Source organism: Diceros bicornis, chromosome 3 (assembly GCF_020826845.1).
Source record: "Diceros bicornis minor isolate mBicDic1 chromosome 3, mDicBic1.mat.cur, whole genome shotgun sequence".
NCBI classification, from domain to species: domain Eukaryota; kingdom Metazoa; phylum Chordata; class Mammalia; order Perissodactyla; family Rhinocerotidae; genus Diceros; species Diceros bicornis.
This window is the reverse complement of record NC_080742.1, coordinates 25799938-25824097: the sequence shown is the minus strand read 5'-3', so window position 1 is coordinate 25824097 and position 24160 is coordinate 25799938. Positions and strand designations below refer to the sequence as shown.

The 24160-nt window shown below is 37.6% G+C and overlaps 1 protein-coding gene across 5 annotated transcripts in view; it reads right to left on the bottom strand.

Moving 5' to 3' along the window:
- The window catches only part of RUNDC3B (RUN domain containing 3B), a 165416-nt gene extending 141480 nt beyond the window's left edge, over positions 1–23936 (bottom strand). For 4 of the 5 annotated variants that reach the window (XM_058524841.1, XM_058524843.1, XM_058524838.1 and 1 more), the window contains exon 1: positions 23791–23936. In XM_058524841.1, the coding sequence (XP_058380824.1) occupies positions 23791–23921 (131 nt within the window). In that variant the 5' untranslated portion in view covers positions 23922–23936. Of the gene's footprint in view, positions 1–4418; positions 4495–23790 lie in introns of those variants that run through there. The other variant, XM_058524839.1, reaches the window with a different exon arrangement.
- Between the last annotated feature and the right edge of the window lie 224 nt (positions 23937–24160).

Genomic DNA, 24160 nt, shown 5'->3' with positions numbered 1-24160 from the left:
GATTAATATGTTCAAGAGAATAAAGGAAAAGATAGACATAGATGAAAAGCTAGGTATTTTTATCAGAGAATTTGAGTCTATTAAAAAAGAATCAAATGGAAATTCTAGAAATATCTGAAATTGAAAACTCATTTGATGGGTTAAACAGTAGATGAGACACAACAGAAGACATGATTAATGAACAAGAAGAAAAGTCAAAAGAAAATATACAAACTGAAGCACACAAAGAAAAAAACAGAAAATACAGAAAAGAATATGAGTCAACAGGGGCCTGAGTTTAACATACATGTAATTGGAGTGTAAGAATAGCCAAAATTTTTCCAAAACTGATGGAAGAGCAAGGAAAAGGGTAAATATGTAGGTAAATACAAATGTACTTTGCCTGAATATCGAGTGTAAAATACAGTAATAAAATAATCTTCCAGAATTTAAAATGTAAGTAGATTTAAAAAGTATGTCTTAGATGAGGGGGAATAAATAGTTATAACTTACTAGAGAAGCAGCAAGAGTTAAGTTTGCATTAGACTGTAATAAATCAAGGGTAACTGCCCAAAAAAGGATATAAATCAAATATAGATATAGAAAAAGAAAAAGAATATATGACTAATAAGTTCATAGAAAAACTGGAATAGTAGGATAAATGGAATAAGAAATACTTTACTGATATACAAGAAAGCAAGAAAAGAGAAAAAAGTGAACATAAAAAATAGTAAAATTGTAGCTAAAAACTCAACATTAAATGTAACATTATAAATACATTTATACATTACATTTAAATAACATTAAATGTAAATGGGCTAAACTCTAAACAAAAAACTAGATAAAATGCAAAATTCAATTCTATTCTGCCTACAAAAGACACTTTAAATTTAAGGACCCAGAAAGACTGAAAGTTAAGAATGGAAAAAGATGCATCATACAAACACTAACTAAAAGAAAGCTGTTTTAACCATATTAATAGCAAACAAAATAGACTTTAAGGCAGTAACAGTATTAGAGACAAAGAAGGAAATTTCATGATGAACAAAAGAATCAAACCACTAGGAAGAGATCACAATTCTAAATCTGCACACACCTAGTAATAGAGCAACAGGATATTTACAGCACAAAATGACAGAACTAAACGGAGAAACACACAAATCTACACTCATAGAGATAGACTTTAATACATCTCTGTCAATACCAGATAGACTAAGCATACAAAAAACTAGTAGGATACAGAAGAGATGAACAACACAATTAACATACTAGATCTAATTAGCATATACAGAACATACAATCAACAATGACAGAATATATATTCTTTTCAAATGCATATGAAATATTTATCACAACTAACCATATGCTGCATCATAAAGCAAGCATGAACAAAATTTTAAAAGTTTAAAATCTTTCAGAATATGTTCTCTGTACAGTGGACTTAAGTTACAAATTAATAACTAAAAATAGAAAATCCTCAAGTGTTTGAAAGTTAAACAATATATATTTAAATAACCTATGAGTCACAGAACAAATCCCAACAGAAATTAGAAACATTTGCAGAATGAAAGGAGAGATAAATAGTTTTCCAGATAAGCAAAAACTATAGGAGTGTATCACCAAAAAACCAGCCTTACAAGAAATGCTAAAGGGACTTATTCAAGTGGAAAAGAAAAAACCAAAAACAGGAATAAGAAAATTATCAAAAAAAAACCCAACAATAAAATCACTGGTAAAGTACAGTAAAGGTACCAGGTCAACCACTTATGAACCTACTATGAAGGTCAAAAGACAAAAGTACTAAAATTATCTATTTCCATGATAAGCAGGTAATGGAAACATATGCACAAAAAAGAGGTTAGATATGATATCAAAAACATAAAATGTGGGAGGAGGGGAGTAAAAGAGTACAGCTTTTAGCAAGACGTCAAACTTAAAAGATCATCAACATAATACAGATTGTTATATGCATAGATTATTATATGTGAATCTCATGGCAATCACAAACCAGAAACCTATAATAAACACACAAAAAATTAAGAGAAAGGAACCCAAACATAATACTAAAAAAGCCATGAAATCACAAGGGAAGAGAGCAAGAGAAGAAAGGAACAGAGAAGAACTACTAAAACACTGAGAAAAAAAAGTAACAAAATCGTAATAAGCACATTCTTATCAAAAGCTACTTTAAATGTCAATAGACTAAATCCTCCGATCACAAGGCATAGAGTCGCTGACTGGGTAAAAAACAAGACCCATATATATGCTGCATGCAAGAGACACACTTCAGACCTAAAGACAGTCATAAACTGAAAGTGAAGGGATGGAAAAAGATACTCCATGCAAATGGCAATGAAAAGAAAGCTGAGGTAGCAATACTTATCTCAGACAAAAAAGACTTCAAAACAAAAAGTGTAACAAGAGGGGCTAGCCTGGTTTCATAGTGGTTAAGTTTGGGTGCTCCACTTCGGCAGGCCGGGATTCACATGTTTGGATCCCGGGCGTGCACCGATGCACTGATCATCAAGCCATGCTGTGGCAGTATCCCATATAAAGTAGAGGAACATGGGCACGGATCTTAGCCCAGGGCGAATCTCCCTCAGCAAAACGTGGAGGATTGGCAACAGATGTTAGCTCAGGGCTAATCTTAATCACACACACACAAAAAAACTGCAACAAGAGACCAAGAAGGACACTACATAATGATAAGGGAACAATCCAACAGGAGGATATAACACCTATAAATATCTATGCACACAAGAGCACCTAAATACATAAAGCAATTATTAACAAACATAAAAGGAGAAATAAACAGTGACACAATAATAGTGGGGGACTTTAACACTCCACTTACACCAATGGATAGATCATCCAAACAGAAGATCAATAAGGAAACAATGGCTTTAAATGTCACATTAGACCAGATAGACTTAGTAGATATATACAACATTCCATCCAATAATCACAGAATACACATTTTTTGCAATACGCATGGAACATTCTACAGGATTGATCACATATTTGGCCACAAAACAAGTCTCAATGAATTTAAGAAGACTGAAATAATACCAAGCATCTTTTCTGACAACAATGGTATCAAACAAGAAATCAACTACAACAATTGGGTCAATGAAGAAATCAAAGGACTAATCAAAAAACACCTGGAGACAAATGAAAATGAAAATACGACATGCCAAAATTTATGGGATACAGCAAAAGCAGTGCTAAGAGGGAAGTTTAAAGCAATATAGGCATATTTCAACAAACAAGAAAAATCTCAAACAATCTAACAGTACACCTAAAGAAACTGGAAAAAGAAGAAGAAACAAAGCCCAAAATCAGTAGAAGGATGGAAATAATAAACATCAGAGCAGAAATAAGTGAAACAGAGACTAAAACCACAACAGAAAAAAATCAATGAAACAAAGAGCTGGTTCTTTGAAAAAACAAACAAAATTGACAAACCTTTAGTTAGACTCACCAAGAAAAAAAGAGGGAAGGCTCCAATAAATAAAAGCAGAAATGAAAGAGAAGACATTACAACAGAAACCTCAGAAATAGAAAAGATTATAATACTATGAAAAACTACACACCAACAAATTGGATAATCTAGAAAAAATGGATAAATTCTTAGAATCATACAACCTTCCAAAACTGAATCAAGAAGAAATAGAGAATCTGAATAGACCAATCATCAGTAAGGAGAGCGAAACAGTAATCAAAAACCTCCCAAAAAATAAAAGTCCAGGACCAGACAGCTTCTCTGGTGAATTCTACCAAACATTCAAAGACTTAACACGTATCTGTCCCAAACTCTTTCAAAAAATTGAAGAGGAGGGGAAGCTTCCTAACTCATTCTATAAAGCTGACATTACTCTGATACCAAAACCAAACAAAGACAACATAGAAAAAGAAAATTACAGGCTGGAGAGGAAGTCAAGATGGCAGCGTAGGCAGACTCTGAACTCACCTCCTCCCGCGGACACAGCCAATTTACAACTATTCGTGGAAAAATTACCCATGAGACAGAAGTGAGAACTGGATAAGAGGAACTCCTGCAACAACGGACAATCCTAACTGAGGTAGAGGAGGCAGAAACTCGCTTCTGGAGAGGAAAAACGCCGCCTTCACAAGATGCAGCGCCTCACGGCCACCAGGGAGCAGCCCAAAGGTACGCAGCCCTACCTGGAAGCGCAGGGCCCTGAGCCAGGGAGCGCCCCGCTGTGGGCATTTCGTGGACCCAGCACAATCGAGACGAGTAGCATAATATCTGACTTTGCCTGCTACTAAAACATTGGGGAATACCCCCAGAAAAGCTGGTTCACAAAGAAATTAAACCCGGCTCTTAAAGGGCCCACGCGCAAACTCACCCGTTTCAGAAAGCAACCTAAAATCACCAGAAAGAAAGGTGCACAGTACTTGGGTGAAAAGAGACTCACCTAATAGGCCCTGTGTGCATCTCAGTGAGAGGTGAGACCTCTCCAGGGACTGGGACATTGGCGGCGGCCACTGTTGTGGCCTGGTGTGGGGGTGCTGACACAGACTCCATTGGAGTTCTCCCTGGGGCCTGCTAGCCCAGGTCTGCCCCACCCACTAGAGCACCGATTTAATCCAGCTCAGCCGGCAGGCAGCCCACCCTAGAGACTGGCCCCACCCAACAACAAGCCCTCAGGCAACTTGTGGGCCTGCATAGATTGGTGACTGGATTCTCTGCAGCCTGGCAACTGAGCCGACTTCAGTGGGGCAGGGCGGGCACAAGGAGCAGGTGGAGAGTGTGGGGCGGTGGCGGAGTGTGTGGGGCTCCCGCTGTGGAAAGACTGGGTCCGCTTCGAGAGGTCGGGGCGCACACAGGGGGTAGGACTGTGTTGACTATGTGTGTGGACCTGGGGGCGGCAGGGCTTGTCAGCTGCAGAAGACTTGTGCTTCTCAAAGACCCACATAAGGGGTTTGCTCCACCTTCCAAAGCCTGAAACAATTGGGTGCTCCTGTGCCTGAGGCCAGCCCCACCCAGCTGCAATCCTCATAGAGCTGACAAGAGACCTAAAGGCTGGAGGCTTATAGCAATTGTAAGGCCCTGAGCCTAACAACCTGCCACGCTGGGGGCCTACTCACTTAAAAGAAATAGTGCAACACAAATGTGCTATTAGAACTTGCAGCCAACTATGCTGGGGCTCCCCACACCTGATAAAGAGACTGAAGGGCCCACAACAACTAAAAGTAGCTGAGCATTACAACAGCTGGCCAGGAGCATAACTCAGCCTCCCTGGGCACCTACAGGGAGAACAAACAGGCCACAACAGAAGGACACATGTAGCCCACATAGGGGTCACCCTGGAACATTGAGAACTGAGGCAAGCACACTGCAGGCCTCCTAAGCCATAACTTACATAAGGTCACCTATCCAAAAGCAGGAAACATAGCTGACCTATCTAATACATAGACACAAGCACAGGGAAAGAGGCAAAATGAGGAGGCAAAGGAATACTTTCCAAGTAAGGGAACAGGACAAAACCCCAGAAAAGGAACTAAGTGAAACAGAAATGAGCAACCTACTAGACAGAGAGTTCAAACAAAGAGTGTTAAGGATGCTCACTGATCTGGGGAGAAGAATAGATGAACTCAGTGAGAATGTCAACAAAAAAATGAAAGATATAAAAAAGAACCAATCAGAAATGAAGAATACAATACCGGAAATGAAAAATTCACTAGAGGGACTCAAAAGCAGAGTAGAGGATACAGAAGAACGGATCTGCGCGCTGGACGAGAGACTAGAAGAAATTACCCAAGGTGAACAAGTAAAAGAGAAAAGAATTAAAAAGAGTAAGGACAGTCTAAGGGACCTCTGGGACAACATCAAGCACGCTAACATCGGTGTTATAGGTGTCCCGGAAGGAAAAGAGCGAGACAAAGAGGCAGAGAATCTATTTCAAGAAATAATAGATGAAAACTTCCCTAACCTAAGGAAGGAAACAGACATACAGGTACAGGAAGCACAGAGAGCCCCAAACAAGATAAACCCAAAGAGGCCCACACCAAGACACATCATAATCAAAATGTCTAGAATTAAAGATAAAGAGAGAATCCTAAAAGCTGCAAGACAAAGTCAAGCTACAGACAAAGGAAACCCCATAAGGCTATCAGCTGACTTTTCAGCAGAAACATTACAGGCTAGAAGAGAATGGCATGATATATTTAAAGTGCTAAAAGGAAAAAACTTACAGCCAAGAATACTCTACCCAGCAAGGTTATCATTCAAAATGGAAGGAGAGATCAAAAATTTCCCAGACAAGCAAAAATTAAAGGAGTTTGTCACCAAGAAACCAGTGCTACAAGAAATGTTAAAGGGACTGATTTAAGGGGAAAAGAGAAGACCACAAATAGAAAAAATTATCTATTTCCATGATAAGAGGGTAATGGATACAAATGCACAAAAAAGAGGTTAGATATGATATCAAAAACATAAAAGGAGGGAGGAGGGGAGTTAAAGAGTAGAGCTTTCAGACAGAGGTCAAACTAAAGAGACCATCAGTTCTGTATAGAAGAAGAAAGGAACAGAAAAGGACTACTAAAACACTGAGGAAAAAAAGTTAAAAAATGGTAGTAAGTACACACTTATCAATATCTACTTTAAACATCAACGGACTAAATGCTCCAATTAAAAGGCACAGGGTGGCTGATTGGATAAAAAAACAAGACCCATATACATGCTGCATACAAGAGACACACTTCAGACCTAAAGGCACTCACAAACTGAGTGTGAAGGGATGGAAAAAGATACTCCACGCAAATGGCAATGAAAAGAAAGCTGGGGTAGCAGTACTCATATCAGACAAAATAGACTTTAAAACAAAAACTGTAAAAAGAGACAAAAAAGGGCATTACATAATGATCAAGGAAACAATCCAACAAGAGGGTATAACACTTGTAAATATCTACACACCCCATGTAGGTGTACCTAAATGTATAAAGCAATTATTAACAGACATAAAAACAGAAATAGACAGTAACACAATAACAGTAGGGGACTTTAACACTCCACTTACACCAATGGATAGATCATCCAAACAGAAGATCAATAAGGAAACATTGGCCTTAAATGACACACTAGAACAGATGGACCTAATAGATATATACAGAGCATTCCATCCAAAAACCGAAGAATACACGTTCTTTTCAAATGCACATGGAACATTCTCCAGGACTGATCACATATTAGGCCACAAAAAGAGTCTCCATAAATTTAAGAAGATTGAAATAATACCAACCATCTTTTCTGAACACAACGGTATGAAACTGGAAACCAACTATAGGAAAAAAATCAGAAAAGCCACAAATACGTGGAGATTAAACAAAATGCTACTGAACAACGACAGGGTCAACAAAGTAATCAAAGGAGAAATCAAAAAATACCTGGAGACAAATGAAAATGAAAATACGACATGCCAGAATTTATGGGATACAGCAAAAGCAGTTCTAAGAGGGAAGTTTATAGCAATACAGGCCTATCTCAACAAACAAGAAACATCTCAAATAAACAATCTAACAATGCACCTAAAGGAACTGGAAAAAGAACAAACAAAGCCCAAAATCAGTACAAGAAGGGAAATAATAAAAATCAGAGCAGAAATAAATGAAATAGAGACCAAAAAAACAACAGAAAAAGTAATAAAACCAAGAGCTGATTTTTTGAAAAGATCAACAAAATTGACAAACCTTTAGCTAGACTCACCAAGAAAAAAAGAGAGAAGGCACAAATAAGTAAAATCAGAAATGAAAGAGGAGAGGTTACAACAGACACCTCAGAAATACAAAAGATTATAAGAGAATACTATGAAAAGCTATATGCCAACCAATTCGACAATCTGGAAGAAATGGATAAATTCTTAGAATCATACAACCTTCCAAAACTGGATCAAGAAGAAGTAGAGAATTTGAATAGGCCAATCACCAGTAAGGAGATTGAAACAGTAATCACAAACCTCCCCAAAAATAAAAGTCCAGGACCAGACGGCTTCCCTGGTGAATTCTACCAAACATTCAAAGAGGACTTAATACCTATCCTTCTCAAACTCTTCCAAAAAATTGAGGAGGGGGGGAAGCTCCCTAACTCATTCTACGAAGCTGACATTACCCTAATACCAAAACCAGACAAGGACAACACAAAAAGAGAAAATTACAGGCCAATATCACTGATGAACATCGATGCAAAAATCCTCAATAAAATACTAGCAAATCGCATACAACAATACATTAAAAAGATTATACACCATGAGCAAGTGGGATTTATTCCAAGGATGCAGGGATGGTTTAACATTCGCAAATCAATCAACGTAATACACCACATTAATAAAATGAAGAATAAAAATCACATGATCATCTCAATAGATGCAGAGAAAGCATTTAACAAGATACAGCATCCATTTATGATAAAAACTCTAAATAAAATGGGTATAGAAGGAAAGTACCTCAACATAATAAAGACCATATATGAGAAACCCACAGCTAATATCATCCTCAATGGTGAAAAACTGAAAACCATCCCTCTAAGAACAGGAACCAGACAAGGATGCCCACTCTCACCACTCCTATTTAACATAGTACTGGAAGTCCTAGCCAGAGCAATCAGGCAAGAGAAAGAAATAAAAGGGATCCAAATTTGAAAGGAAGAAGTGAAACTGTCACTATTTGCAGATGACATGATTTTATATATAGAAAACCCTAAAGAATCCACCAGAAAACTTTTAGAAGTAATAAACGAATATGGTAAAGTTGCAGGATACAAAATCAACATACAAAAATCAGTTGCATTTCTGTACACTAACACCGAAGTAGCAGAAAGAGAAATTAAGAATACCATCCCATTTACAATTGCAACAAAAAGAATAAAATACCTAGGAATAAACTTAACCAAAGAGGTGAAAGAACTGTACACCGAAAACTATAAAACATTTCTGAAAGAAATTGAAGAAGACACAAAGAAATGGAAAGATATTCCGTGCTCTTGGATTGGAAGAATTAACATAGTTAAGATGTCCATACTTCCTAAAGCCATCTATAGATTCGATGCAATCCCTATCAAAGTTCCAACAACATTTTTCACAGAAATAGAACAAAGAGTCCTAAAATGTATATGGAACAACAAAAGACCCCGAATAGCTAAAGGAATCCTGAGAAAAAAGAACAAAGCTGGAGGTATCACACTCCCTGATTTCAAAATATACTACAAAGCTGTAGTAACCAAAACAGCATGATACTGGCACAAAAACAGACACACAGATCAATGGAATAGAATCGAAAGCCCAGAAATAAACCCACACATCTATGGACAGCTAATCTTTGACAAAGGAGCCAAGAACATACAATGGGGAAAAGAAAGTCTCTTCAACAAATGGTGTTGGGAAAACTGGATAGCCATATGCAAAAAAATGAAAGTAGACCCTTACCTTACACCATACACAAAAATTAACTCCAAATGGATTAAAGACTTGAACGTAAGACCTGAAACTGTGAAACTTCTAGAAGAAAACATAGGCAGTACACTCTTCGACATCAGTCTTAGCAACATCTTCTCAACACCACGTCTGACCGGGCAAGAGAAACAATAGAAAAAATAAGCAAATGGGACTACATCAAACTAAAAATCTTCTGCACAGCAAAGGAAACCATCAACAAAACGAAAAGACAACCTAACAATTGGGAGAAGATATTTGCAAACCATACTTCTGATAAGGGCTTAATCTCCAAAATATGTAAAGAACTCATGCATCTTACCAACAAAAAAACTACCAACCCAATTAAAAAATGGGCAAAAGACCTGAACAGACATTTCTCCAAAGAAGATATACAGATGGCCAACAGACACATGAAAAGATGTTCAAAATCATTAACTATCAGGGAAATGCAAATCAAAACTACAATGAGATATCACCTGACGCCCGTCAGAATGGCTATAATTAACAAGACAGGAAACAACATGTGTTGGAGAGGATGTGGAGAGAAGGGAACTCGCATACACTGCTGGTGGGAGTGCAAACTGGTGCAGCCACTATGGAAAACAGTATGGAGATTCCTCAAAAAATCAAGGATAGAACTACCATATGATCCAGCTATTCCACTGCTGGGTATTTATCCAAAGAACTTGAAAACACCAATTTGCAGAGGTACATGCACTCATGTGTTCATTGCAGCGTTATTCACAATAGCCAAGACTTGGAAGCAACCTAAGTGCCCATCAAGGGACGAATGGATAAAGAAGATGTGGTATATATACACAATGGAATACTACTCAGCCATAAGAAACGATGAAATCCAGCTATTTGTGACATCATGGATGGACATTGAGAGTATAATGCAAAGTGAAATAAGTCAGAGGGAGAAGGTCAAATACCGTATGATTTCCTTCATTAAGTAGTAGATAATAACAACAATAAACAAACACATAGGGACAGAGACTGGATTGTTGGTTACCAGAGGGGAAGGGGGGAGGGAGGAGGGTGAAAGGGATAATTCGGTACATGTGTGTGGTGATGGGTTGTAATTAGTATTTTGGTGGTGAACATGATGTAATCTATGCAGAAATAGAAGTACAATGATGTACACCTGAAATTTTTACAATGCTATAAACCAATGTTACTGCAATAAACAAAAAATTAAAAAAAATAATAATAATAAAAAATAAAGAAATCAAAGAGGAGAAATTACAACAGACACCTCAGAAATACAAAAGATTATAAGAGAATACTATGAAAAGCTATGTGCCAACCAATTTCACAATCTGGAAGAAATGGATAAATTCTTAGAATCACACAACCTTCCAAAAGTGGATCAAGAAGAAGTAGAGAATTTGAATAGACCAATCACCAGTAAGGAGATCGAAACAGTAATCAAAAACCTCCCCAAAAATAAAAGTCCAGGACAAGACGGCTTCCCTGGGGAATTCTACCAAACATTCAAAGACGACTTAATACCTATCCTTCTGAAACTCTTCCAAAACATTGAGGAGAGGGGGAAGCTCCCTAACTCATTCTACAAAGCTGACATTACCCTGATACCAAAACCAGACAAGCACAACACAAAAAAAGAAAATTACAGGCCAATATCACTGATGAACATCGATGCAAAAATCCTCAACAAAACACTAGCAAATTGCATACAACAATACGTTAAAAAGATTATACACCACGATCAAGTGGGATTTATTCCAGGGATGCAGGGATGGTTTAACACTCACAAATCAATCAACGTGATACACTACATTAATAGAATGAAGAATAAAAATCACATGATCATCTCAACAGATACAGTGAAAGCATTTGACAAGATACAGCATCCATTTATGATAAAAACTCTGAATAAAACGGGTATAGAAAGAAAGTACCCCAACATAATAAAGACCACATATGACAAACCCACAGCTAATATCATCCTCAATGGTGAAAAACTGAAAGCTATCCCTCTAAGAACAGGAACCAGACAAGGATGCCCACTCTCACCACTCCTATTTAACATAGTACTGGAAGTCCTAGCCAGAGCAATCAGGCAAGAGAAAGAAATAAAAAGGATCCAAATTGGAAAGGAAGAAGTGAAACTGTCACTATTTGCAGATGACATGATTTTATATATAGAAAACCCTAAGGAATCCACCAGAAAACTTTTAGAAGCAATAAACGAATATGGTAAAGTTGCAGGATACAAAAAAAACACTCAAAAGTCAGTTGCATTTCTATACACTAACAACGAAGTAGCAGAAAGAGAAATTAAAAATACCATCCCATTTACAATTGCAACAAAAAGAATAAAATACCTACGAATAAACTTAACCAAAGAGGGTAAAGACCTGTACACCGAAAACTATAAAACATTGCTGAAAGAACCTGAAGACACAAAGAAATGGAAAGCTATTCCATGCTCTTGGATTGGAAGCATTAACATAGTTAAGATGTCCATACTTCCTAAAGCCATCTGTAGATTCAATGCAATTCCTATCAAAGTTCCAACAACATTTTTCACAGAAATAGAACAAAGAATCCTAAAATTTATATGGAATAAAAGACCCCGAATAGGTAAAGGAATCCCGAGAAAAAAGAACAAAGCTGGAGGTATCACACTCCCTGATTTCAAAATATACTACAAAGCTATAGTAACCAAAACAGCATGGTACTGGCACAAAAACAGACACACAAATAAATGGAATAGACTCGAAAGCCCAGAAATAAACCCACACATCTATGGACAGCTAATCTTTGACAAAGGAGCCAAGAACATACAATGGAGAAAAGAAAGTCTCTTCAACAAATGGTGTTGGGAAAACTGGATAGCCACATGCAAAAAAATGAAAGTAGACCCTTACCTTACACCATACACAAAAATTAACTCCAAATGGATTAAAGACTTGAATGTAAGACCTGAAACTGTGAAACTTCTAGAAGAAAACATAGGCACTATGCTCTTCGACATCGGTCTTAGCAACATATTTTCAAGCACCATGTCTGACTGAGCAAGAGAAATAATAGAAAAAATAAACAAATGGGACTACATCAAACTAAAAAGCTTCTGCGCAGCAAAGGAAACCAACAACAAAACGAAAAGACAACCTAACAATTGGGAGAAGATATTTGCAAACCATACATCTGATAAGGGGTTAATCTCCAAAATATATAAAGAACTCATGCATCTCAACAACAAAAAAACTACCAACCGAATTAAAAAATGGGCAAAAGTCCTGAATAGACATTTCTCCAAAGAAGATATACAGATGGCCAACAGACACATGAAAAGATGTTCAAAATCATTAACTATCAGGGAAATGCAAATCAAAACTACAATGAGATATCACCTCATACCCGTCAGAATGGCTATAATTAGCAAGACAGGAAACAACATGTGTTGGAGAGGATGTGGAGAGAAGGGAACTCTCATACACTGCTGGTGGGAGTGCAAACTGGTGAAGCCACTATGGAAAACAGTATGGAGATTCCTCAAAAAATCAAGCATAAAACTACCATATGATCCAGCTATTCCACTGCTGGGTATTTATCCAAAGAACTTGACAACACCAATGCATAAAGATACATGCACCCCTGTGTTCACTGCAGCGTTATTCACAATAGCCAAGCCTTGGAAGCAACCTAAGTGCCCATCAAGGGACGAATGCAGAAAGATGTGGTATATACACAATGGAATACTACTCAGCCACAAGAAACGATGAAATCTAGCCATCTGTGACAACATGGATGGACATTGATGGTATTATGCAAAGTGAAATAAGTCAGAGGGAGAAGGTCAAATACTGTATGATTTCCTTCATTAAGTAGTAGATAATAACAACAATAAACAAACACATAGAGACAGAAATTGGATTTGTGGTTACCAGAGGGGAAGGGGGGAGGGAGGAGGGTAAAGGGATAATTCGGCACATGTGTGTGGTGATGGGTTGTAATTAGTATTTTGGTGGTGAACATGATGTAATCTATGCAGAAATAAAAGTTTAATAATGTACACCTGAAATTTATACAATGTTATAAACCAAGGTTACTGCAATAAACAAAAAATTAAAAAAAAAAAAAGAAAAAGAAAATTACAGGCCAATATCACTGATGAACATCAATGCAAAACTCCTCAACAAAATACTAGCAAATCAAATAGAACAATACATTAAAAAGATCATACACCATGATCAACTGAGATTTATTCCAGGGATGCAAGGATGGTTCAACATCTGCAAATCAACCAACGTGATATACCACATTAACAAATTGAAGAATAAAAATTACATCATCATCTCAACAGATGCAGAGAAAGCATTTGACAAGATACAGTATCCATTTACAATAAAAACTCTGAATAAAAGGGGTACAGAAGGAAAGTATCTCAACATAATAAAGGCCATATATGACACACCCACAGCTAATATCATTCTCAATGGAGAAAATCTGAAAACTATCCCTCTAAGAACAGGAACCAGACAAGGATGCCCACTTTCACCATTCTTATTTAACACAGTATTGGAAGTCCTAGCCAGAGCAATCAGGCAAGAAAAAGAAATAAAAGGGATCCAAAATGGAAAGAAAGAAGTGAAACTCACTCTTTGCAGATGACATGATTTTATATGTAGAAAACACTAAAGAATCCACCAAAAACTTTTAGAAATTATAAATGAAAACGGTCAAGTTGCAGAATACAAAATCAACACTCAAAAATCAGATGCGTTACTACACACTAACAATGAAGTAGCGGAAAGGGAAATTAAGAATACAACCCCATTTACAACTGCAACAAAAAGAATAAAATACCTAGGAATAAACTGAACCAAAAAGGTGAAAGACTGGTACACTGGAAACTATAAAACATTGTTGAAAGAAATGGAAGAAGACACAAAGAAATCGAAAGATATTATGTGCTCTTTGATTGGAAGAATTAACATAGTTAAAATGTCCATACTTCCAAAAGCAATCTACAGATTCAATGCAATCCCTATCAAAGTACCAATGACATTTTTCACAGAAATAGAACAAAGAATTGTAAACTTATATGGAACAACAAAAGACCCCAAATAGCCAAAGGAATCCTGAGAAAAAAGTACAAAGCTGGAGGTATCACACTCCCTGATTTCGAACGATACCACAAAGCTATAGTAATCAAAACAGCATGGTACTGGCACAAAAACAGACACACAGATCAATGACACAGAATTCAGAGTCCAGAAATAACCCCACATGTCTATGGACAGCTCGTTTTCAACAAGGGAGCCAAGAACATATGATGCAGAAAGGAAAGTCTCTTCAGTAAACGGTGTTGGGAAAACTGGAAAGCCATAGGCAAAAGAATGAAAGTAGACTATAATATATAAAAATTAACTCAAAATGGATTGAAGACTTGAATGTAAGACCTGAAGCCATAAAACTCCTAGAAAAAAACATAGGCAGTATGCTCTTGGATATCAGTCTTAGCAGCATATTTTCAAGTACCATGTCTGACAAGGAAGGGAAACAACAGAAAAAAATAAACAACTGGGACTACATCAAACTAAAAAGCTTCCACACAGGAAAGGAAACCATCAACAAAACAAAAAGACAACCTAACAACTGGGAGAAGGTATCTGTGAACCATATATTTGATAAGGGATTAATATCCAAAATATATAAAGAACTCAAACATCTCAACAACAAAAAAAAACTAACGACCCGGGCCAGCCTAGTGGCATAGTGGTTAAGTTCGCGTGCTCCACTTTGGCAGCCGGGGGTTAGTGGATTTGGATCCCGGGAGCAGACCTATGCAGTGCTCATGAAGCCATGCTGTAGCAGCATCATATATACAGAATAGAGGAAGATGGGCGCGGATGGTCAAAAGGCACATGAAAAGGTGATCAACATCACTAATTACTAGGGAAATGCAAATCAAAACTACAATGAGATATCACATCACTCCCACCAAAATGGCTATAGTTAACAAGACAGGAAACAACAATGTTGGAGAGGATGTGGAGAGAAGGGAACTCTCATACACTGCTGGTGGGAGTGCAAACTGGTGCAGCCACTATGGAAAATAGTATGGAGATTCCTCAAAAAATTAAGAATAGAACTACCATACGATCCAGCTATTCCACTGCTGGGTATTTATACAAAGAACATGAAAACACGAATGCGTAAAGATATATGCACCCCCATGTTCACTGTGGCATTATTCACGATAGCCAGGACTTGGAAACAACCTGGACACTCATCAAGGGATGAATGGATAAAGAAGATGTGGTATATATACAAAATGGAATACTACTGAGCCATAAAAAGATGAAATCTTGCCATTTGTGACAACATGGATGGACCTTGAGAGTATTACGCTAAGTGAAATAGGTCAAAGGGAGAAAGTCAAATACCGTATGATCTCATTCATAAATAGAAGATAAAAACAACAAGAAACAAACACATAGAGACAGAGATTGGATTGGTGGTTACCAGAGGGGAAGCAGAGAGGGAGGAGGGTGAAACGGGTGATTAGGCACATGTGTATGGTGATGGATGGTAGTCTTTGGGTGATGAAGATGACGTAATCTACACAGAAATCGAAATATAATGATGTACCCCTGAAATTTATATAATCTTATAAACCAATGTTACCTCAATAAAAAACAACAAATAGAATCATACAGTAAAAAAAGAAAGAAATTATAAAACATTTAAAACTAATTAATAATGAAGATACAACATTCAAAATCTTGGTTGCTATCTAAAAGCAATGTCAAACAGGGAATCTGTTGCCTTAAAATGCATATATTAAGACAGAAGAAAGGCTGAAAAACAATGATCTAAACTCCCATGTCAAGAAATTTAAAAAAGAATAGGAACTTAAAGAAAGTGGAAGAAAGAAAATAGTAAAGACAAGAGAAATCAATGAATTAAGAAACAAATGTACAACAGAGAAAATTAGCAAAGACAAAGGTTGGTTCTTTGAAAAGATTAATAAAATTTATAAACTCCGAGTAAGAAAAAAACATGGGAAAAACAGAGAGAGAAATAGGAAATAGAAAATCAGGAGAGAAAAATAGAAAATGACTACAGATTTATTAAACAATAAAAAGATATTAAGAAAAGCTTTAAGTTTAAATTTGATAGTATCAAGGAAATGGGTGTATTCCTTGAAGAACTTGCTGAATCTGACATAAGAAACAGGAAATTTGAATTGTTCAGTATCTATTAAGTAAATTGAATCTGTTACTAAAAGACTTCCCACAAAGACGATCCGTGGTTCAGATTTCTTTCCTGGTGAAGTCTTCCAAAAGTTTAAGAAAAAAGTTATTAACCTTACACAAACTCTTCTACAGAATAGAAAAAAACTCCCAACTGATTTTATAAGGTCAGATAACCTTAATGACAAAACTAGACAAGAACACTATAAGAAAGAACAATTATAGACCAATCTCTTCCATGAACAAATATGCAAAAATCTCAAATAGATTATTAACTCACTGAATGCAAAGACATGAAAAAAGATAATACAGCACAACCAAACGTCTTTCATTCCAAAGTGGTTTAGCATTCAAAAGTCAATCAATATAATTCACTACATAAACAGAAAAAAAGGGAGAGAAATCATATATTCATCTTGATAGAAAAAGCATTTGATAATATAGTATTCAGAATCCACTTATGATAAAAATTCTCAGCAATCTAGAAGTAGAAGGGAACTAAGAAAAACCTACTGCAAACATTCCACTTAATGGTAAAATTGTTCATGCTTTCTGCAATACTATAGTCCTAGCCAGTGCAGTAAGACAAGAAAGAAAAGGCATAAAGTTTGAAAAAGGAAGAAATAAAACAAGCAGATAACATGACCGCGTACGCAGGAAGTTAAAAAAAAAAAACTGCAGAAAATCTGTTAGGATTAATGAGTAAATCTGGTAAACAGGATTACAAGATCAATATTTTAAAAGGCCAATTTTACAACTATATATCAGCAAAATGAAAATCATGAAAAATATTTTAAATGATCTTACAGTAATATAAAAATATCAAATACGGAAGAATAAGTCTAAAAAGAGATGTACAATACTTATATACAGTCATGCATCACTTAACAATGGAAATACATTCTAAGAAATGCGTCATTAGGCACTTTATCATTGTGCAAACATCATACTCACACAAACCTAGATGATATAGCCTACTACACATCTAGGCTATATGGCAATCTTACAGGACCACTGTCATATACGCAGCCTGTCACTGACTGAAACATCCTTATGTGGCGCATGACTGTATTCAAAACTACAAAACATTTTTGAGAAAAATTTCAGAATAGGTAAATATATGAGGGGATATATTATCTTCATGGATTGCATGTAAGTCTTAATATTGTGAAGATGATGGTTTTCCCAAGATTGATTCATGCATTCAGTGCAATCTTAACAAAAACCCCAGGAGATTTTTTTAATGGAAATCGACAAGCTGATTCTTAAAATTTAGCTTGCAAAGGCCAAGAAGTGCCAAGACATTCTTGAAGAATAAAGCTAAAGAACTTATATTACCAAACATCAAAACAAATTATAAAGTTATAGTTATTAAGCCAGTATGATATTAGAACAGGATAGACAAATAGAGTATTGGAACAGAAGAGAGAGTCTAGCGGCAAACACACAAATGATCCAGTTACCTGACTTATAATAAATGTAACACTTGAGTGTAGTGGGGAAAGCACGGTCTTTTTTAAATAAATGGTACTAGGTCAACTGATTTCCTTTAAGGAAAATATTTCATCTTGACCCCTATACTTCACAGAGCCAGCCCTGGTGGTCTAAAGGTTAAGATTCTGTGGTCTCAGCACTGCAGTCCAAGTTCGTTTCTAGGTCAGGGAACCACACCACCTGTCTGTCAGTTGTCATACTCTGGCAGCTGCACATTGCTGTGATGCTAAAAGCTATGCCACCGGTATCTCAAACAGATTTCAGTGGAAGGTCCAGACTCAGACAGACTAGGGAGATCTGGGCATCCACTTTCGGAAAAACTGGCCATTAAAATCCCATGAACAGCAGCAGAGCACTGTCTGAGGTAGTGCCAGAAGATGAGAGGATGGAGCAAAGTGACTGAGCAAGGATCCCCTCTGCTGTACACAGGGTCACTAGGAGTGGGAATGGACTCGACAGCACTAACAACAACAAATACTTCACAAAATAAACAAAAACTACAGGTGGATTATTGATATAAATGCAAAAAAGTAAAACAATAAAGCTTTTAGAAGGAAACAATATTTTCATTACTTTGGGGTAGGCTGATTTCTTAAGTCCGTCACAATAAGCATTAACCATGAAGGAAATTTATGGACTACTTTACAATTAAGAACTTCTAGCTATCAAAACACAACATACAGGGGCCAGCCCGGTGGCACAAGCGGTTAAGTGCGCATGCTTCACTGTGGCGGCCCGGGGTTCACCGGTTCGGATCCCGGGCGCGCAGGGACTCACTGCTTGGCAAGCCATGCTGTGGCGGCGTCCCATATAAAGTGGAGGAAGATGGGCATGTTAGCCCAGGGCCAGTCTTCCTCAGCAAAAAAACGGGAGGATTGGCAGATGTTAGCACAGGGCTGATCTCCTCACACAAAAAAAACAAAAAACAAAAAAAAAACCCCATAATATACAGAGAATGAAAAATCAACCCACCAAATGGGAGAAGATATGTGCATTGCATATATCCAGCAAAAGACCTGCATACAGAATGCACAAAGAACTACACATCAAACAAACAAGTCAGAGATCCCAGTTGATAAATAACTTGAACTGGCACTTCACAAAAGAGCATCTCCAATGGCCAAGAAACTTATGGAAAGGTGTTTAACTTCATTAGATATCAGGGAAATACAAATTAAAACCACCATGTGACACCCCAACAAACACACCAGAATGGCTAAAATTAAAGACAGAAAAATTTCAAGTGTTAGTAAGGACGTAGAGCAACTAGAACTCTTATACACTGCTCACTAGTACACAAACTGCTACAACTCCTTGGGAAAACTGCTGTATCCACTGAAGCTGAACTGAACCAGAGATATATTTTATAAACCTGTAAAACTGAATACAAGAGTGGATAAGCTTCACATATTCCCGCTTGACTATCATATCTCTAAATTGAGCTTCTGACATTTATCAATCAGCGGTGAAGTTAAGATAATATACTCTTGTGCCGGGGACAGTTATTCTCTGTTGTCAGTTGAAGATGAACCCAGTTTAACTAGGAGGAGAGATAGTGACCTTCGGTGAATGCTGACAAGCCTACCTAGGACTAGTAGCTGAAAAGATGATCTTCCTGCCTCCACTGTGAACACCTACTATTAAGGCTCTAAGAGTCCTTAGAAATGATGCAGAACCTGCTCCAAAGCAACAAAACTAATGTTGATTAAATGTTGATGACGTCTCAACCCAAGTTCTACCACATACAACCTGACTAAAAGAGCTTTAGCCAAAAATATATTCACTAAAGCCAAGGTATGAATACTCTTATGAGGCCATACTCAAGCAAACAGCAACTAGAAAAGTAAGTCACTGAATTTAGCTCTTTAAACGATTATATTACCAATAATAGTCAGTAATATTTCACATATCTGCATTTCACCCACGAAGTTCAAGCATAGTAATAGACATTTTTTTCTGCTTATTCAGCAACCAGAATGTTAAGAAGTTCAGGGTGCTAAAGCTCATTCACTTAACTCAGGCCTCTGGTGCCTTTTTTTTTTTTAAGCACATGATAAATTTACTTATCTGCTTTCCTAGCTGACAACCAATTACCATTAGCAAGTCAGGATGGGAAGCACAAATAAAAGAGCTGCTAGAAAGAAACAGGCAGAGTTGTAAGAAGTAACAGCTAATTTGGTAGGAAGAGACAGCAAAAGCAGACAAAGAACTGCAAAAACACAATCTTCTGGGGCCATTAGGCAAAAAGCCTTAAGAGCTACCTCAAGAGTCTTTAAGAGCAGCCACTGCACAGGGCACATTCATAGAGACAGATCTAGAGTAAGGCCATCAGTAAGGATTATATGACACTACACAGAGACGTTTTAAAGAAGGTAGGGAAATGTGTAATCCTTTCTTAAAAGCAATTCATCCAAAATGTTTTAAATATTATTGCTTATTGTGATTTAAATCTGAACACTTAAATTATAACCTTCAGTTATACAGAAGATTGCACTCCACAATAAATGCTGAGTAAAGCACTATGGTTGATGGGACAATTTTAAGCTTACCTCAAACATTAGTTACATGAAAAATACGAGCATCGCATTCCCGGACTACACTGGAAAAACGAGGTGCTGTTATTTGAAGTAACATTCAAGTTAAAAAATGATATCTTGTATAGAAAATAATAAATATATAGAAATAAAAGAATAATATCCATAGAAAACTAAGAACAACTATGTACATGTTATTAAAAGTACTTTAATTTTGAAAATCATCATTTGTCTCCACTCTGCTTAGCTCATCACATTATCTCCTTAAATCGCTCATTAGTCCTTTCTATCCACAAGACAGGAAAATTATGACTTTTTGTGAGGAGTTTCTCTTAAAAGTATTGATTTAAAAATGTAACAAATGTTATTTTTAAATCTTTTTATGCATATATATTTAAACATGTATATTTTATAATTTTCTCATAAAACAATGTTAACTCATAGAAAGAGAATTTAGATTTTAACTGTCAAAAGAACTAAAATGAGAAATATGTAAGCTTTTCAATAACCTATGAAGCTTAAAAATAACAGAAAAAATGACTAATACCTGATTTTCTATGGGTGAAAAATGCAGGTTAAAAAAAAGCCTGAAAGACTTTAACAATTTAATTTCTCAAAGTTCTAAATGGTAGAGAATTTGCAGGGAAAATGGTAATTGGTGCACAGAACCAAAGTCAGTCTATGAATATTTCAGAGTTGAGTGTAGAATATTTAAGAGGCCTCAAATGACCTACTTTCTCTCCACTACAATCCGTGAAAAATATGATAAAACTACTTATTTGCTGAGCTAAGTACCATCCAAGTGTTTTTAGTCTACAATATATAAATGTTAACTGAAAACAAAAACTGATGAAATAATTACAATCACAATGAACCGATATTCAATCAATTCAATTCCTGACTATCCTACCTAACCAAACAACCCCCTTCCAAAGTTGCAACTCTAATAATATTGCTGTTGTATCAGGCGTTTTTAAACCTAAAGAATTGTGTAGTTATAAGGTTTTAAACCTAAACTGAGAGTATGTCTAAGTTGTTCCATAGGTAAGGAAAAGCATTACTGTATGAGTATTAACAGACAGAACAATAGTGGGGGCACTTTGTTTTGGTTTGCTTTTGAAAACTGTTCAATTTTTCTAGAACATCAATAGGGAATCACAAAATGGAAGGCAGAGTTCAAAATGTTTTTGTTTATAGAGAAAAATGCACATGCCTCATCTAGCTACCATTAAACTTATGTCTACCGTTCCCCGCTAGTATTTGGAGAAATTCAAAACCAAACATGAGCACATTTTGCTTGAAGGCTATTATTACTTTTAGGGTTGTCTTGAAGGTTATATTAGTTTTAGGGCTGTCTTGAAGGTTACCAATGATTTAGTCCAAGATTATTTTACAGACGAGAAAATGTAATTTAAGCAAGGTTGAGGTATAAGTCTCTTTCTTCTCCTTAACTGCCTCTGACGAGGGAGCAAATGAACATTAAATGACCTAAAACCAGCCATGACAAAAATGGAAAAGCAAAAGGAATAGTACCTACCACTGAATTTACTCATTCAATAAATATTTACTGAGTGTTAGATGCTATAGCAGGAAGTAAGAATCTTAAAAAAGGATGACAACTAAGCAAATACTAAAGGTCGCTGCTCTGTGAAGTTTAACTCTGATGGAGGTTTTATGAAATACACTATCCCAAGAAGCACTGTATATGTTGGAGCCTGCTCGAGACCATCCTCTTTTTAAAAAAATAATTCTCTTTAACATCTGTAAAATAAAGGTAAGAAAATCAGCCTTTCTTATTGTTCTATTTACCTAACAACAACAAAAAGATTTGCCTAGATTTACAAAAATTTCATAGTCTTTCTCAAAAAGTTGCATCCTAGACAGCACAAATGGTAAATTAAACAGATTCCATATTATTTTACTGTTTACAGCTCAAAGTGCCATAACAGTCAGTGACGCAGGTCTTCCTGCTAGACAGGTGAATATCTGTAATACTTCTAGTTAAAAAAACAAAAAGTCACTCAAAGTTATTGAATATAAGTCCTAGTATAAATATCTGTATTCTGCTTAAGAGGCTAGAGACATTTTTACGCAAAGAAAAGAGAAGAATATAGATACAAATTGCAAAGGAAGAGAAGGTTTCATCATACTCTGATTCTTAGAGGATTATCCATGGCTGATGATGAGGGGTTCCATGGAACAAAGTAATTTTAAAACAACTTAATGGTTCAAAGAACTTAAGAAAAGGATGGCTAGGACTTCAATTCTTTTTAATACTCAGAAATAAGACCTAAAGAAAATAAATCAGCATGTTAAAATCAGTTATTTCCGCATACTAGACTCATGGAAATTATTCCTTTCATGTTTCTGTATCTTCCAGAGTAAGGGAATACTACATTTGTAATTAGAAAACATCTAAAGAAAGGCACACCTTGGAATAAATCACTGACACGAAGACTACGTGTCCTCCACAGGCCCACTCTTGAGAACAACTGCAGAAAACAGCACTAGCACTGCAATTTAAAAGTGGAGAGGGATACACGCGCGCGCGCACATACACACACACACTTGCTTGACTTGTAGCAGGCACACACACACACACACACTTGGCTGGGTTATAGCAGGCACTCAGTATTCATGGCAGGAAAGGACTGAATTTATATGTAAACAAGCCAAACAAAAACAAAGTGCACTCGGCTTTTGAGCAACACAGTAAACAATCACGGTAACCACCACCTGACCAAACGCTGGCTGACGGCGTTCCGCGCACTGCACGCCAGAGCTCCTGCTCCCCGCCCTCCTCCTTTCTCTGACACCACGTCGCACACTCAGAACAGATCCTCCCCCAACCCCGCCCCAAGCCCTACCCTCGGCGGCTTCCAGCCCTGGGACTGACGGAAAAGTCCGGGGCCTCGGCGGCGCCCAGGCTCGGGCCCCCTCGGGGCGCTCCGGCCGCGGACACGCCGCGCGGCAGAGGCTGGGGCGCCGGGGCTACAGCCCCCCGGCTCCGGGCCCCCAGGGGCTCGCGCGCTCGCCCAAAGCCCTTGCCCGCGGCGCCGGCGGCCTCCTCCCCGCTCCCGAGCGGGGGCCGCGCCTTACCTGCACACCGTGATCAGGTTCCTCCTCTCCACCGCAGCGTTGCGGGCGCTCAGGCTCTTCTTGCCGCCGCTGCCGCTGCCGCCGCCCCCGCAGCGGCTTCCGCTCAGGCCCCCCAGGCTTCGGGAGGCCATGGCGGGCTGACCCCTCTCCCTTTTGTCTCGCGCGACCCCGCCCGCCCCCCACACCTGCTTCCCCGAGCTCCCCCTCGTCTGCGTCCGTGGGGCCGCGGGAGCGTCGTAGGGAAGGAGCGGAGACGGAGGGAGGGTGTGGAAGACGGCGGGGGACTCGCACCGGGGACTGACAGCTCTTGCTCGCACCCGAGCTCCACACCACACACACACACACTCACGCGCACACACGCACGCACCAC